The 17,267-nt window shown below is 39.9% G+C and overlaps 2 protein-coding genes across 6 annotated transcripts; both read right to left on the reverse strand.

Moving 5' to 3' along the window:
- Nucleotides 1-272: 272 nt before the first annotated feature.
- On the reverse strand, nt 273-3,611 carry LOC133733300 (uncharacterized). 4 transcript variants are annotated; one of them, XR_009857609.1, is made up of 5 exons: nt 2,091-3,611; nt 1,424-1,492; nt 829-933; nt 665-730; nt 273-584 (listed from the first exon to the last, which is right to left on the reverse strand). XR_009857609.1 is itself a non-coding variant. In XM_062160945.1 (4 exons), the coding sequence occupies exons 1-3, from the start codon at nt 3,354-3,356 to the stop codon at nt 829-831; spliced, it is 1,575 nt and encodes a 524-aa protein (XP_062016929.1). In that variant the 5' UTR covers nt 3,357-3,603; the 3' UTR covers nt 273-730. The 4 variants fall into 4 exon arrangements, 1 of the variants encoding a protein (XP_062016929.1); XR_009857608.1 differs by having other exon boundaries at nt 273-559; nt 1,289-1,492; nt 2,091-3,604; XR_009857607.1 differs by having other exon boundaries at nt 1,289-1,492; nt 2,091-3,603.
- A 3,823-nt stretch (nt 3,612-7,434) lies between these two features.
- Nucleotides 7,435-13,903, reverse strand: LOC133732419 (uncharacterized). 2 transcript variants are annotated; one of them, XM_062159960.1, is made up of 5 exons: nt 13,525-13,903; nt 11,257-11,452; nt 10,460-11,170; nt 9,997-10,229; nt 7,435-8,048 (listed from the first exon to the last, which is right to left on the reverse strand). In XM_062159960.1, the coding sequence occupies exons 1-4, from the start codon at nt 13,680-13,682 to the stop codon at nt 10,038-10,040; spliced, it is 1,257 nt and encodes a 418-aa protein (XP_062015944.1). In that variant the 5' UTR covers nt 13,683-13,903; the 3' UTR covers nt 7,435-8,048; nt 9,997-10,037. The 2 variants fall into 2 exon arrangements, with proteins under 2 accessions (XP_062015944.1, XP_062015942.1); XM_062159958.1 differs by having other exon boundaries at nt 7,435-8,074.
- Nucleotides 13,904-17,267: the final 3,364 nt, after the last annotated feature.

Raw genomic sequence — 17,267 nt, forward strand, 5'->3', positions numbered from 1 at the left:
TCTCAGAAACTAGCTTTTCGGAGAATTGATTCCGTCAAAATCAGCTTTAGGACATACATGGTGTTTGGTAAATTTAGGCCCAAAATCACTTTTAGGCTCAAAAGCAGGTTGGGAATCAATCCCAAACTGGGCCTTACTCTCATCAACTCCAAAAGCAATAATCAAGTATAACAAAAGCTACTTTCAGAGACTGAGAAAGCTATTCTCAGAGAATAAGAAAACTATGGAAATATAAAGGATACAAATAAAATAAAATAAAAATGCTACTGGAATCGAGAAAAAAAAACATATTCAATGTTACAAAACGTATGCAGGGTTCAACAATAATATAACTATATAAAGAGCCACTATCATAGTTGTGAAAATCTATTACAATAGTTATATAAAGCTATTGTCAATGTTATAATGCTACCGTCATTTTTCAATGCTACCGTCATTTTTCAATGGTGATGCTCTAAACCCATATGCATCATTTGCCACCTTCAGCACGAGCCTTCATTTGACCAAACCGGGTTATTAGTGGCATCCAACAATATAACTCTCAGGGGAATCATGACATCTTCATAGTATTTTTGGAATTGGTCCTACAGATCCCATTACCATCCAATTGAATCATCCAGAACACAAAAATTGAACTAGAAGAACACATTATAGAGAAAAATACCGGAAATGAAACAACAACTGATGCCAAAGCAGTCAATGCTTCTACATGCACCATTTGTATCTCACTCTGCATAAGACATAAAAGTTGAGACATGTAAAATAGTACTTCAAAAGAACATGCAAGTCCTGCATCATCAATGTGGTACAGTTTATATAAGCAATTACCTACAAAAGTACAACCAATTGGGAAACCACTTCATCCAAATAAGGTGGCAAGATATCCCTAGCACATTTCTCAATGAATTTTCGCAGTGCTGAAGCAGCATGTGCCTGCAGATATCAAATTACATGAAGTAACAATTATTAGCCATTGATTTCCTAGCAAAAGAAAAGGACAAGCTTCCTTCAAATAACATGGTCTTGACAATGAGCATGTCTGACAAAAAGAACTCCGCAAATGAGCCAAATAAAGAACATGCCAGCATATTCAATATCCTCCAGAGCCACACAATTCCCAAGTACAAAAACCAATGTTGTCTAACACAAAAAGCTGTCAATTTCTTTACTCAAAAGTGAACTTTCAGATTCTCATTACTTCATAGAAACTAGCATGGCAAGAAGCAAAATCATCACCAGTAAAAAATTCCCGATTAGGATTAAACAATCTTGTCAGACATTAACTTACCAGCAGACGACGATTCTGCAAACCACATATAGTGGCATTCAGTGCAGAAAACACCTGTTGATGATATTGAACTTGCAGGTCTGGGGCCAAATAAGTAGACAACTGGCCAACTGCATTAATCGCTGACCACCTTACCCGAATATGTGAATGTTCAAAGGAGTTCAAAACCATTGCCACCACTTGCTCCAAATCTTTTATCATTACCTGCAGCGAATAGAAAAACGAAAAGATAAACAATAAGATAACTTGAATACATTTCACAGCAACAGGTGGTATGATGCATAAAAAAAATAAATACTTTGCTGCGCTGAACTTTTCACATTGTTGATATAGAAGTGAGTAAGAGACCACTTGGAAACTGCATCAAGAATCGTAATACGAGTGTGCGTGCATCTCATACAAGACAATCATCTCATACCAGAAAATTATTGAAAGAACTCACATGACTACTTCCCCATTATATCTCCTACTTATATTCAAACAATAATATATTTTGAAAATGTCAAAAACCATGGGGTCTTATTAGCAGAGCCCCTACTTTATTGTAGAGCAATTAATACATGGGATTTGGGAAGATGTCCATTTCGGTCAACTGTCCATTATCTATCTTTAGGACTATGAAACCATGCATTTTGATGGTGCTTGTGTTTCCAATTATGAGGCATGGCTAAGTGGAGTTCACTAACTAGCAACTATTCCTAGCTCCACTCACCAACAAACAAAAATTATATAGCCAGTGACAATAAGTTAGCTGTGCAGACGATGCAGGATATCAATGCCAAAATTACTGCAGAATTTATACCTTTGAACAACCCTCAGAAATTTGAGCAAGGGCAACCAGTGCAGCATTGTGCTTCTTCCACTCATTGGAAGCAAAACAGGCATGTAACTCCTTCAACGCAACAGGAACAATGTCATTGCCGCCCAACGCAATGGCAAGCCTATGCAAACACTCATTCCCAACACGGTAATCAGCACTTACACCCGCATACTCATCATCAGTCTCAGCCTTATGCCACAGGGGATCATCCTCAACATCCGAAACCATCCTCATCAAAATGGAAAACAACAGACCAACAAACTGCACTGAATTCCTCATTATCCATGGCGCCTGCTCTCCTGCCTCGGCCAAAGTGATCACAAACTCTATGGCCAAGTGCCTCGTGCCTTGTTCCAACACTTCTATGGCTTCAGCAATCTGCAGCATAGCTCGGACGATCTGCCCCCTGCGGCTGAGCAATGTCGGATGGGTCCCGGCCAATTCAATGAACAACTTGATCGCCTCCTGCGCCGTGGCCTCGTTCTTTTTGTTCAATTCCCCCATCACGGTTCTCATCATTTCTATCAAGACGTCGTGAAACATATCCGGATCTTCAGAGCTGGGCAAACACCGAATGAAATTGACCACCGCATTAAACGCAGCTACTTTAACGTCGTTTGACCTGGACGAGGAGCTCAAGCAGGACAAGAAGACCGCGCGCAATTCGTTTATATACGGCAATAAGTGCGGCGAGAGCTGCGCGAATATCAAGAACGCTGCCGATTCCTGAAGTATCGGTGGCAACGAATCCGCGGAAACGGATGCGAACAGAAAGGGCAAGAGCTCCGGCCAGCCGTTTTCCGGCAAGATCCCGGCGGCGAGCGCAGAAACGGCGTCGCAGAGGTTGCCTGAAATCAATTTCGTGTTGTCCTGTCGTTGAATGGAGAACAATAGAGCGGATTTGATCGTGGATTTTGTGTTCTCCGAGAGGCTTGGCCAGAGGCGGATTTGATTGCGGAGGAGGACGGCGGAGATAAATCGGGAGTCCGGCGCCGGCGAGAATTGGAGGAGGTGAGCGAGTGTGAGGGAGAGCGAGTCGGGATCGTACTTTTTGCAGAGGTTATAGACGACCTCGGCCCGGGATCGCTGCTCGGAATTGGAGGAGAAGAGGGAGGAGGAGATTAGGCTTTCAAAATAGGAGGGGGAGAGGAGGTAGGAGATTAGGGTTTTGAAAGAGGCGAGGGGGTCGGGGCCAAGAATCGTCGCGACTTGCTCAAGTTGAAGCTGGAGCTGAGTCGACTCGGCCATCGCCGAATTCTTTCGCACTCTGTCACTACTCACTACTAGTCCCTCGATTCAATTTTCAATGATCTAGAAAGGTAATGGGTCATTTATCATCTTTTGGAGCCAAAACAATAATAGAAATTATAAGTAATTGAATTCAAAATTTAGTCCGGCCCCCTTAAGTAGCAGGCCGCCCACGGCTGCCGAAGTGAGGGAAACGGGCCATGATGGACTGTGCATTTTCGGATTTTCCCAACTAGCATCATCTATCGGCAGTCCAGTCCATTAGTGACTGATCTCCCTTTCTTCTGTACAAAAGTTATGTTGAGGATTTTGGCTGGAGTCCAGATGATTTCTCCTTGGTCATTGAAGTGAGGCGGAGTTTGAGAGGTTGGTTCACAGTCTCCAATGCGCAGCTTCAAGAGGGAAACATGGAAGACTGGGTGTATTTTGGTTATGGGTTCGAGTCACCATGGGGGTAGGAGTGAAATCCTTTAATCCTCTTTAAAAAAAAAAAAAAGGAGGAGGCAGGTCCAATCTGTAGGCGACATTCCCAATCCTTTCTGTGACCTTGAAAGGGCCAGTAGAATCGCGGTGAAAGCTTATGCGAAGACCGCGTAACCAAATAGCGTTGACGATAAGGGTGTAGTTTTAGAAACACCCAACTGCCAATTCCAAACTCGCGCTCGGTGAGATTCTTATCGCTGGTCAATTTCATTCTATTCTGGGCTTGGAGCATATGCTGCTTGAGAGATTGCAGCAGTTAATCATGAGATTGGAGTGCGGTATCGATTGCATGCACCAAAGTTGTACCAGGGAGGTAGCGGTGGATTATGGGCTGAGGGATGCCATAAAAGGCTTGGAAAGGAGTCATCTTGATGGTGGAGTGGTAGGAGGTGTTGTACCACCACTCCACCCAGTGTAGTAATCTATTCCAAAAAGAAGGCTTGTCAGCAACAAAGCAGTGTAGATAGTGTTCAAGGGACCTGTTCACCACCTCTCTCTAGCCATCAAACTAGGGAACTCTGCATGGGAGCTTAGGATTCCTACTTCAACTGGAGAATTTCTTTTCCTAGTAGGAAAAGTAGCACAGATAGTCTTCAAGGAACCTGTTCACCACCTCTGTCTGGCCATCAGACTAAGGGTGATACGCAGAGCTCCAACACAATTTCATGCCTTGTAACTTGAAGAATGCCTCCCAAAAAATGGTTGAGGAAGATGAGATCTCGATCAGAGACAATTGACCGGGGCATACCGTAAAGCTTGAAGACTTCTTTGGTGAACACACTGTAATTTGGGAAGCAATGTATGGGCAGGTGATCGGAATAAAGTGCTGATACTTGGATAATATGTCGATGACCACTAAGATAGCATTCATAACTTGTGAATTGGGAAGCTCATCGACAAAATCCATGGAGATGTCCTAGAACACCTCTTCTGGAATTGGGAGTGGTTGGAGCAGGCCAGGAGGGTGAATGGTCTCATAGTTCTAACGTTGAGACTGATCGCAGCTAGAGATGAAGGCTTTGACATCTTTGCGCATTCCAGGCCACCTAAAGCTTTGAGACAGTTGCACAAGGGTGCGTATATATCTCGAATGACCTACTTCCAAGGAAGAGTGAAACTTATGAAGGATCATTTGAGAACATTTTCTTTACAAAAGTTGTAGAGAACATTAAACTGAGTCTGTGGACACATGGCACACTTAAATCAGAGTTTGTATGAAGAAGTTATGGTCAAAAATGAGGGAATTACTATTTCGGGGAAGGTTTCTATAAAAGGAGAAATTACTTTGGTAAAAAGACAAATTACCAGAAGACCCGACCCGACCTGGAAGCTTGACCCGACCATTTCGCCGCCTTCTGGCCATTCCAGGCAGCCGCACCGGCGTCTTCTAGGGAGTCTCTTCCTCCTCTTTCGCTTTCCAGCATTGCTTTACCTAAAATCAAGCCTAAAACGACAAATCAAAGCTTTTAAAAATCTCATTCGACCCGTTTTGTTCTTCCGGTCAGTTCTTCGTTTTTCGGCCACCTTCGGTTGCACCACCGGTTGGGTTTTGGAGCTGCCCTTATCCTCTTCCTAGCTATACAAGCCTCTTGATCTAATTTGAAGCGTGGGAGGCCAAATCAAAGAGTTGAAGTTCTAGGTTTTCTTCCCAAAATTTTGAGGTAATTTTCGGCAATTCTAGGCATTTTTGGACTTTGTTGTTGCTATAAAAGTTGTTGGGCTTGTTGTTTTGAAGATCTTGGCATAGGTGGTGTGACTCGATACAGGGGTTGACTCACGGGCCGCCGAATCTAGTGGCGCGTGGGGCTGATTCGGCCTCCTAATTTGGTAGGTTGGGTTCCTTATAACATGTAGAATCTGTAGGTATAATTTTGGTGGAAATCAGAGGAAGTTTGGTATCGATCAGAATTTTTTCAAATTTTTGGATTTTCGGGTTGTGATTCGAGGATATCCGACTGTTAGATCGTCTTCTTTTTTCACTAAGATGTTAAAATAATTGAGTTGGCGAAACCTTTGAAGTTTGGGTTGATTCTGATGTGATTTTAGATGATCGATGAGTTACTTGTGCGAGGGGTTTTCAGGTTTCGTTTTGGAATCATATTTAATTTTTGAATCGTCGTTTACAAATTATAATTTTGTACAGAGCAAGGTACTGACCCATCGCTCAACAAGGATTCATACGCTTGGCCATGTTAGCTGTATACAGTGAGTGGACATTTTATTTTTAAATATTATGCATGCAATAATGTTTCTTAAATAATCGTTTTATTTATTTGAGAATATAATCTTGATTTCGGAATATAACATTTGGGTTTGGGTTTATTAATTTGTCTTTCGGTTCCGAAATGTGATTTATTACATGGTTTGATTTCGGGAATGGATTTGCTTTACGATTTGATTTTGATATTGAGCTTCCAATAAATTTTCCGAAACATGTTTATCAATCAATTTATGAATTTACTTTAGTGCCTATTTGTTTATTGATTCGAGGAATCTTTTTGAGATTATTAATCGCATTGATTTATTTTATGTCTCTCGAGTTTGGAATATTGTTGCGAGGTTTTCCGAGTACGGTTGGGAATCATACTCGAGCTTTTCTTGCGATTATTATATATTGCGAGATTTTGAGGAAGCTCTATGGATTTTCTATTTTTTCAATGTTTTTTCCTCACCATACTTGGGTTGTTTTATTTAGTCTCCTCCTCACGTGGGTTGCAATCGAGAGTTTTGTTTAGGCGTCCTCCTCGATCACTTACTTTGTGTTTGTGAGTTGCAGTTGAGCATAGAGCCTGGGAGGCTCTCTTTATAGTATAGTGATCGCTTCTTTTCCATACTCTACTCTTACTTGACTAGCGGGGCTAGTCCGATTTTACTTGATCAGTGGGGCTGATCCCAATTTATGAGTTATCGGAGTTTTCGGTTTTCATACTTTGTTGTCTATGACTAGCAGGGCTAGTAAGTTATTATTGAGCTAATTGTTTTCCGAAACATTTTCTTAAACTCTGGAGTGCATAATTGATTTTATGATTGTAAAAGTGGGAAATTATTAAGTTATTGTTTTTCATTCTAATTTTCGATTATTTATTTTCGTCCACTCACGTTAATGTTTTTCAATTACTTTTCCCTGGGCCTTTTGGTTTCAAATGTCCAGTCTGTAGATTAGCTGGTTCGGCATAGTAGGAATCGAGGGATAGCATCAGCCACGGTTGTATTTTATATTGTAGGCTTCTTATTTAACCTATTTGTATCCTGATTTCCTTTTCCACTGTTAGATTGGTCTAATAACCTCTGGGATTGAGATTAATGTCTTCAAGTTGAGACTTGTATTTGTTTAATTGGAGATGTTGTGATTTGGGGAGTAGGGCGGCTCCAGAAATTGAGGATTGTGTTTATTATTAGAAGTGTAATTGTAAGCCAATTAAGAAACTCTCAGCTGTACGACTAGTGACTGAGACGATTTTTGAGCAAACAAGTTTTTTCTGCTTGATGAGAACCTTCAACCCGTACGTGTTCAAGGCCGTATGATGCATAAACCATATGTTTTAGCTCCAACTTGAAGGTCAACCACTTGAAAATTACACCACGCTTACAATAATATCGAGAACCTACTTTTCGCTCTTACCTCTTCCATTTAAGCTGCCAATATGCATGCATAATACTTGAAGATTTTCACAGTGGGAGAGACATTTGCTGGAGGTAACTCATAGCTTACAAATATTCAATCTATACCAAAATCTACCTCATGCCAACAATAAGTCTAAACAAGTAAGAAAAATATATAGATAGCTGATAACAAGTTAAGAAAAATGTTGGCACCAAAGAGAAAATTTATCAGATTATTGGTTTCAGAATCAACAAGATGTTGCAAGGCCTACTCATTTATAGCACGGTGGCTCTCAGGTGCCCAGCTTTGGTGCTGGGGTTGCTATTGTTGCACCATCTCATATCTCCAGTGACCACATGCTGAGCATATATCCAACTTCACACTGTACCTCTCAAGTGCTCAGCTTTGGTGCTCAGGTTGCTTTTGTTGCACCATCTCATATCTCCAGTGACCACATGCTGAGCATAAAAACTTCACAATGTTTTCCAACAAAGACCCCAATTTTGTAGCTTGTACCAACATCTTTTGGTTTCTGTGTGCTACAAAACCTCGTATACTGGACAAAATTGCTTCTATTGTTCACAGCCAAAGCAAGTATTACAAGTCTGGAACATTAAGAGCACAGAGGAGACTGTAAAACATCAAGAGAAAAAGAAAATCAGAAATATCATTAATTGCAACTAGAGTGTACTAAAAAAGAAATAAAATGATTACATAGAGTGGAATTCCAATATATAGAACCATCAGTAACATCTTTTATTTCCCATGGCACATCATATTTGTGGATTACCATGCTCTATTTTTCTTCACTCAAACCCTAATTCCTACAACACTAAAGGACTTCGTGGATTCATCATCTCACATCGAATAATGGTATATTTAACTTAGAAGATCAGGTATTTACTATTTCTTTCATCAAGATCACCCAGAGAATGGCTAGCACACTAGATCCCCCAGCCCCCCCCCCAACAAAAGTTTTAGCATCCTTTCCACCATGGAGAACCACTTTGTCCTTGCACACAGCAAAGAATAACAATCCCTAAGGAATTATCCAACTCACTCCAAACTCAGATTCAGCCACAACTTCAAAGTAACTAAAAAAATGAAGAAATATGATTTGAAGACTCCTCATATATTTCTTGCATGTGATGATGCACTAGAGAGGAGAGAAACAATGTCGTCTTTTTTGAAACCATTGCATGCATGCAAAGACCCTAGCTTCTCAAATCATTTTGCTTCTGGGAAACGATTATTATTTTTACAAAGAGACCAAAGGTAAGAACGGTAGTTTGTAGTAGCAGTTAGTGGAACACTTCCCAGCAAACTTAACAACGAACACCATTCCTCAACTCAGTATCAGACATATTTCTCCTGAAACCTAAGTAACAGCACATGAGGCTACCACTCTGTCCATCTGCCATGTTTGTTAGATAAACTAAACAGGTGTAGGAACCTCGTTCAGAAGCAACACTCCCCATTACCACTGCCAACCTGCAATATTGGATAAAGTCCCCATTCCATCGACTATGTGGTTTAAGTGTGGTTTGGGAAATGTGGCGTGTTCTGAGAAAAGGACAATGCTAAATAGACCACATTTTTGTGCTCCATATAGGGTTTAGGAACTGCAACATGATATTTTCTGCTCATTGCATTCTTACAATTATGTAAACTCCTTTGAGTTCACAAATGGATTTTGTATCTAACAACACCATATGACAAACAAAGAACTCTTCTCTGATCCTAGGCTGAGATGATAAGCCGTTGTTGTTGATTTTCGGAAGGCAACTTTTGCCAATTGAATCCTTGATGTTGTTTATTTCTCTATTTTCCCCCTCTCCCCGTGGGTTAGGACTAGATCATATTTAATCCATTTGATGAAACTAAACTAAGAGTATTTCAGCTTCAGCAGAATTAAGCTTGAACTCAAAGGTGATTCAGTGGTACACCATCAGTTCTAACAGCTATTGATGACTTGTAGAGTTGACCATATACATATTGTATAATTTGCTCCCAACATGAAGCACCACCCCTTGAGTATCCAACCCCGTTGACAATAAAATGCACCCTAATTCACCTTCTTACCTCTACACTTTAAGCTGCAACTGTATGCATAATAATTCACCTTCTTACCTCTACTTAAGCTAAAATTTATTCACCTTCTTACCTCTACACTTTAAGCTGCCAGTGTATGCATAATAATTCACCTTCTTACCTCTACTTAAGCTAAAATTTATTTATTGTTATTGTTAAAATGCACCCTAATTCACCTTCTTACCTCTACACTTTAAGCTGCCACTGTATGCATAATAATTCACCTTCTTACCTCTACTTAAGCTAAAATTTATTTATTGTTATTGTTATTTTTTGTTTTTTTTTTTTTTTGGTTCTTTGGGAACGTCTGCTTAGCTAAGATGTAAAACATAATCTTCACATGCAATCTAAACAAACATCAGAATTGATGCAAAGAAGCTTACCATTATAAGATAGCAAATAACATGTTTTTAACAACTTAAATGACACTGCCAAAAGAATGGCAATCTGTTTCAAAATTACCAAGAAGTTGAAGGCCTAGTCATTTATAGTTGTTGTGCCTCTCAAGTGCCCAGATTTGGTGGTTGGGTTGCAATTGGTGGACCATGCGAGTATCTCCACTGTCCGCATGCTGAGCATTTCTCCAACTTCATACTGTTTTCCAAAGTGCAGAATTTACATGACCAGATTTTGTAACTTGTACCAACATCTTTTGGTCTCTGTGTGCTACAAAGCTCGCATACTGGAGCTATTGGCTGCAGTATTCCCATCATCAGATGCAAAACAATTATATTAGTACAAGTTTGGAACATTAAAAACGTAGAGGAGAGATTGTGTAACATTTAAGGAAGAAAATTTTCAGAAATATAATGCATTACATAAAAAGTGTATCCAAAAGGAAGTAAAACCCTTGCAAATGAACTTCATATAAATTGAGGTCCACTATAGTAGCTATAAGGAGTCAGCTAGGAGTAGATACACTTACCGGATTTAACAAAGTGCATGTTCCACACTGCCACATAGCAGATTCTTCAAGATTATGTGTTCCATCATTATTAGGTTCGGACCCAGAGGTTGAAATACCCAACAAATCCACAAAACTAGATTCTAGATGACGATTGGATAGAGGGAATGAACTGGTTTCTGATTCACGACTTCTTTTCTGAGATCTCATGTCAGAACCAGATACAGAGTCGTCGTTGGATAGATCTACAAACTCAGATCCTAAATGGACTTTGGATGATCGAGAAGAAGTGTTCTTATTAGGTATGCGACTTCTTTTTTGTGGTAATGTATCTGAGGATTGTACTTTTGCACCATTGTGAAGCCTTGAACTTCCTGCACTTGCACCTATGTTTTCACAGTCCTCTGATGTACCAGAGTTGCATTCTCCATCCTCAGAAGCTCCAGCAAATGCTGAACCACACCAGATATCATCCTGCAATCTTCTCTCGGCAGCCATTGCAGCAGCTTGCACCGGACTAAGTGCAGCCATCATAGAGCTATCACCACCAAGACGCTTAGGTCCAGATGGCATCAAAGATCCCAAAACCGCTCTCTTTTCTGCAGCAGCAAGTGCAGTTTTGCCGAGAGATGAAAGAGGGGGTTGACGTGTAACACTTCCCAAACGCCTCCCTGGAAGATCAAACCCCTCCGCAGTGCCAGTTACACCCTTTGTCATCAGTTCCTCGCATTCCTGTTAAACACAAAAGTTTAATAAATCCAACACTCCAATGTAAACACTAAACACAAACTAATGAAGAGTAGTGAACTCAAAAACACCTTCCTAAGTTCATCCCATAGCTTGTAGAATTTGGAATCGTGAGGACCGTGAACATTGTGGCAAAGCTCGTGAAGCATTGTATCAAGAACTTGATCAAAGGGATAGAAATCCAAATCCCTATTCGGCCTACGCAGCCTCAGCTTCACATGCACACCGCGGTTCACATTCAACCCGAGAAGAGAAGGATTGGTTGGGCTGCAATATCATCAATGGGTTTCATCTCTTATAGCCAAAGCAAAGAAGACAACATTCCCAAAAATAAAAGACACTATTGGTGAAAGATTCATACAAAGTTAACTTAATGGTCCATATCATTATCTGGCAAATCAACACATTGCATACAAGGAATAATATTCTGAAGATGGCACAAGAGCAGCAGAAGTTAACATTTCAACGGGAAAAAGACATTACTAGCATAAGATTCTGATGACTGATCAAATTAAACACAGCTATAAGTAACTACATACAGATTAAGCTATTAAACCAACAACCTCAAAATAAATTGGACCAAATTAAGACCAATGTGGGCAATTGACATAGTCGATTGTATTCCATCATTTCAATCATGTTAAGAATACCACGAATCCAAGTCCAAGAAGAGAAAGGATTGCTTGGACTGCAATATGAACAAACAATTTCCAGCCTTAGAAGCCAAAAAGAAAGAACACTACCAAAAACAGAATACATTATTGACGACACATTCATATACAGTTTCATATCATTCTCTCCAAAATAAAAAAATAAAAAAATTGCAGGTAACCTAGAAGGACTTGTTTGATGACAATACTGTTGCTGCAATTACTAAAATCCCTGCTGGTATGGCTGGTAGTGGGAGTAATCAGCTATCTGGGTCGGTACCCGCTAATGGGAGGTTCTCAGTGTCTTCTGCTTAACCAATGTTATTCAATTTCAAGATTTTTCCACGGTTGCTTGGAAATTCATATTGAAGTTGCCTATCCCTCCGAATAAAAAACTTTATTTTTTTTGGGCTTTTATATAATGGGGAGATTCTTATGATATACAGAGAGAGTGAAATGCAGGCTCTCCAGTGATGATTTTTGCCCTGTTTGCAGGCAACATCAGGAACCTACATTGCATCTACTAAGAGGTTGTCCCAGAGCCTTGCTTATTTGGAAGCAAGTATTAGCTCCAACTCCAATCTTACGTCCCTTACTCTTAATTGGGCTGGTTAGATAAATGCCAAAGCTCACTGCATGGAGAGCTGGTATGGAGGCTTAAAGTGGAGTTCCGTCATCGTATTCACATGTTGGTACTCATGGAAATGGAGGAATAATACTGTTTTTGATGATAGCTTTCAGTTCCCTTTCAGCCTGTCAAAATGATCATTGATAATCCAACTGCTTGGCATGTTGCTCAGAGTTCTAGAAAGAATGAAATAGGGTTCTAAGCCTGATGTGGCGTGGTTCAAGCTAAATGTCAATGGGGTCAGGAATTAGCAAAATGGCAGAATCGGAGCCAGTGGATTGGTCAGAGACTATTCTGGTGTGTGGATTGAGGGATTCTCTAACTACATTGGCATTGGGGGAAATGGTTGAAGCTGAAGCCCGGGGTCTTCTATTGGGTTTTAAAATGGCTGCTAAACTTAAAATTCATAGGTTGGCTGTTGAATGTGATTCTGATTATGGTCAATATTCTTAAGCAGGGTCTTGATGAGTTTCACCCCTCGAAGTCCATTATGAGTTCTTAAGCTTCCTTCTCTGAGTGCAGCGTTGTGCATATATACAGAAAGATGCAATCTTGATGGTGATTTGGGTATGCGGCTAACCCCCTCCCAACATATTATTCAACCCTTCCCGATACTCCTAGTTATAGGAAGGATTATAAGATGTAATTCTTGTTTGTTGGGTTGAGCTTTTTAATCCCTCATCCATCCAAAAAAAAAAAAAAAATTAAAAACTCTCAAGACAGCAGAGAAGAAAAGGAGCAGCAAAATTTAACATTTCCACAGGAAAAGAAAAGCATGAGATTCTTCAACAAAAAATGGTTACTAGCATTAAGGCCTCTCTATGACTGATCAAATTAACGCGAAAATAAAGCAACTACACCTCAAGATTAAGCTATTATGTAAACAAACAAACAAACAAGCAAGCAAACCCAAGAGGAATTGGATTAAATTGAGACCAATGTGAGCAATGGACATACTTGATTGATTGTAAGTGTGGTATTCAACTCCAAAATCCGATACGAAAAAACAGATGACATGGGCAACCAAAGAGAGCAAGAAAACAATGAGAAGATGAAAGTACCACATCTCAGAGAGAAGCTTGACACGCCATTTGTGTTTGCGCATAATGGGCTGGACCTGTTTGGCGATTTTGTCTAGCATCTTGCTGGCTTCCTCCTGCCGATCCTTTCTTTTCAGCGCTCTGATCTCCCACACCTTGTTCAGGTCGCCCGAATTCATTGTTGGTTTTCTATGCAACAATGAAAACTGGACTCGACTCCCTCTTTGGAATCGAGAAGCCCTAATTTCAGTTTTCCAAGATTTGGGAGATTTCGTTTGGGAATTTGAATTTGAAGAAAGATTAGGAAAGGGCTTTGGGTTTGGATTCTGTCATGTTCGGGGTTGGCGGGCTTTCGCACGTGTGGGGCTTATGCTCTGCTCGATCAGTCATTGGTACTTTTCCTTTGAGATTTGAAGAACCCGCTTTTTGAAACCCTATGTGATTAACAATTCGTACTTTTTTTTTTTTAAATATGAATTGCATTAATATCTAGATTGGGTAACTAAGTACATTGAAAAGCGCATTTTTAATTAAAGTATGTGTTGTCTGATTACATCTCCTAGGGTACATATAACTGAATATTCTCAAAAAAAAAAAAAAAAATGGTACATATAACTGAAGAGAAAAAGTGGAAGAGATTTTGCACTTCCTCAACTAAAGCATCTTCAACCGACCAATTTATATCTGCTGCATTCAAATCATTAATCACTCCTAAAGCATCCATTTCCAGAATCATTTGTGTCGATTTAAAACATTCTTGGATAATAGTCTGAATGCCCAATATTGCTGCCTATAGTTCTATAGCTTTTACAGAAAAACCATCCTTTATCCCTTTTGAAACTGTAATCATTAAATCACCATTTTCATTATGGAGGACTGATCCTAATCCTCTTAAACCAAGTACATCATTTACAGCACCATCCACATTCAATTTCAGAAAAAGGAAAAGAAGGTCGTGTCCATCTAACCTAAGCAGTAGGCCGGTCTATTAGCAGGGGTAGCCAGATTGTAGCTGTTTCTCCAGAAAATCATGCTGCAAATGAAGAGCCTCAGCATAAAGAAAGTGAGGACTGACTAGTTTGTGGTTGAAAATTGCATCATTGCGAGCCTACCAAATCTTTTACATATTAGAATCGCCAAACCCAATTCATTCAAAGTAAGAACTGATGTTGTAAATCTGAACAGGTCTGTGAAAGTCCCAAAATGTCCGCTGCCCACTGTACTCTTGAAAGGAGTAAGCTTCCAAACCTCCTTAGCCTTTGGACAAGACCAAAGGGCATGTAGAATAGTCTCCTCCTCTCCTTGGCACCTAGAACAAGCTGAAGAAACAAGAAGATGTCTATGGTGTAGCAACAAAGTTGTTGGCTCCACATAACCTGCCTAACCAAATCTACATGATTAGAAGATCTTCCCTCTTGTCCTTCACCTCGGACCCTCAAAGTTTGAGCAAGCTGGTAACCACTCTTCACAGTATAAGGTCCTTCTCTTGTATAGTACTAGATTAGTTTATCTGAACAAGGTGTAATAGGCAATGGAATGGAACAGATAGTTGCCACCTTTGACTCCCAAAAAGACTCTGAAATTAGTCCTAAGTGCCAAGAACCATTTGAAATTAAATCAGAGACAGGGCGATTAAAAAGCAGATTTAGAGGAGACATGATTTTGAAAGAGTATGGGATTGGCACCTATGTATCATGGTAGATCATAATAGAAGTACCATCACCAACCCTCCACCTCAAGCCAGAAAGCAAAAATTGTCCCCCCCCCCCCCCCCCCTCCCCCCCCCCATGGTAGTGACTCCATATCAATGAACAAGATCTCCCAACCCTTACTTCTAAAAAAGAAGATTGAGTATAATATCTGCACTTGTAAATCTGAGAAACCAGTAAATCCAGCGAAGAAAGCAATCTCCAACACTACTTGGCAAGCAAAGCCTGATTAAACTCCATAAAGTCTCTAAAACCCAGACCTCCATTCTTTTTATTTCGGCAAAGAGAACTCCACCTCAACCAGTGCATACCCTTTTTACCTCTCTTGCGGTCCCACCAAAACCGAGCTGACAATCTCGATAGATCATGACATAAATACAATGGCAGTCTGAATACACTCATAGAGAAATAGTTTGGATATAAATAAATAGATAGTATTGAGTGCACTGACGTGCAGTTGCACCAACAGAATTAGGCCGTTGAATAAACATTAAGTATATTTTTTTGTTATTAAAAAAAAGTTGCATGTAAATATCAATGACTGAGATTTGCTGGATTTGCTGGTTCATTTGCACCGCCAATGCATAGAAGAATTTTCCAAAAATCAAACATAATGACTCACCCTCCAAAAGTGTGACAGAAATAGAAATAGTAATGTGTAAGTTTGAATTTGTATTATACACAACTGAAATCATAATGGAAAGAGTGTTTCTATTAAGACCTCCAAATCTGCTCACTTGACCTCACTCTATTATCAATTATTAAATTACATATATAACCTACTATAAAATGACTATTAAGGACAATAATTATACCAAAAAAAATATTATATTTATTTTATGTAGACTTTCCAATTCAATAATATTAGATTGTATTATTTATTATTTTCCTCATCTATTTTCATTTTCCAATTTCACTACATACTCATTAAAGCTTTCATATATATTTAATAAGAATTAAAAATAGTAAGATCATGTGACAGAAAAATGTATGATATATATGTTAAACGCATATTGGTGAGGGAAAACAAAATAAATCCTATTATGATTATGATTTTTGACCTAAATCTAAGTTTATCCATTATATTTGCAAAGAAAAAAAAGAGCTAGCAATTAAAAAAAAAACTAAAAAATATTTAAATAATTAAGGATTAAATACTTGTTACTCCTCAAACTTTTGTCTGAAAAACAGTTTAGTCCCTCGCCTTTCAAATTAAACTGGATAGTCCTTATTCTTTCTAATTCTCACACAACAAGTCCAAAACAGGTCTAAAATGACTATTCTACCCCCAAGATCCTTTTTTTATTTTTTTCCTCTCTTTTTTCAATTTCTCTCTCTTTTTTTATTTATTTTTTCTGTTTTTCTCTCTCTCCCTCTCCACAGATCGATCTTCTCTCTCTTGGTTTTCACTCTCATCCAAACTTTCCAACCACCCACACTTCTCTCTCTCTCTCTCTCTCTCTCTCTCTCTTCTTCTTCTTCAATGGCTTCCATCTCTACTCCAACCCCAGCTCCTCCCAACCTTACCTTTCCCAACCCCAAATCCTACCCCACCTCCGCTTCGAAAACCCCATTCTACCCTTCCTCTTCCTCTAGATTTTCCGATTCATCCCTCTGCCGGTGCCGGAACCCTTCCTCCTCCTCCTCCGACGACTCAGTCCAGTGGAGATGGGACTCTGCGCTCCAGGACCTCGTCAAAAACGCCATGAAACGACTCGATTTTCAAGGAGGAGGAGGAGGCGCTACTGCTAGCAAGGCCGACAAGGAGGAGCCTGACTGGGATTGGGATCGCTGGCGTCAGCATTTCCTCGAGGTCGAAGACCAAGAGCGCCTCGTCTCACTTCTCAAGGTCCCGCTTTAACGATGTCGATTTCCGCAACCCCAAAAAACCCCAACAGAGGCCTAAACCCTCAAAACCCCAGAACCGGAACACCCAGAATTCCAAACCCCAAAATCGAAACACCACCCAGAACTTCAAACCCAATGAAAGGCCCAATCTTTCGAAACCCCCTTTTCCTTCACTCCCTGATGTTACCAGCAACAGAGAAAAAGCAA

The sequence above is a fragment of the Rosa rugosa genome, chromosome 2 (genome assembly GCF_958449725.1).
Source record: "Rosa rugosa chromosome 2, drRosRugo1.1, whole genome shotgun sequence".
Taxonomy (NCBI): Eukaryota; Viridiplantae; Streptophyta; class Magnoliopsida; order Rosales; family Rosaceae; genus Rosa; species Rosa rugosa.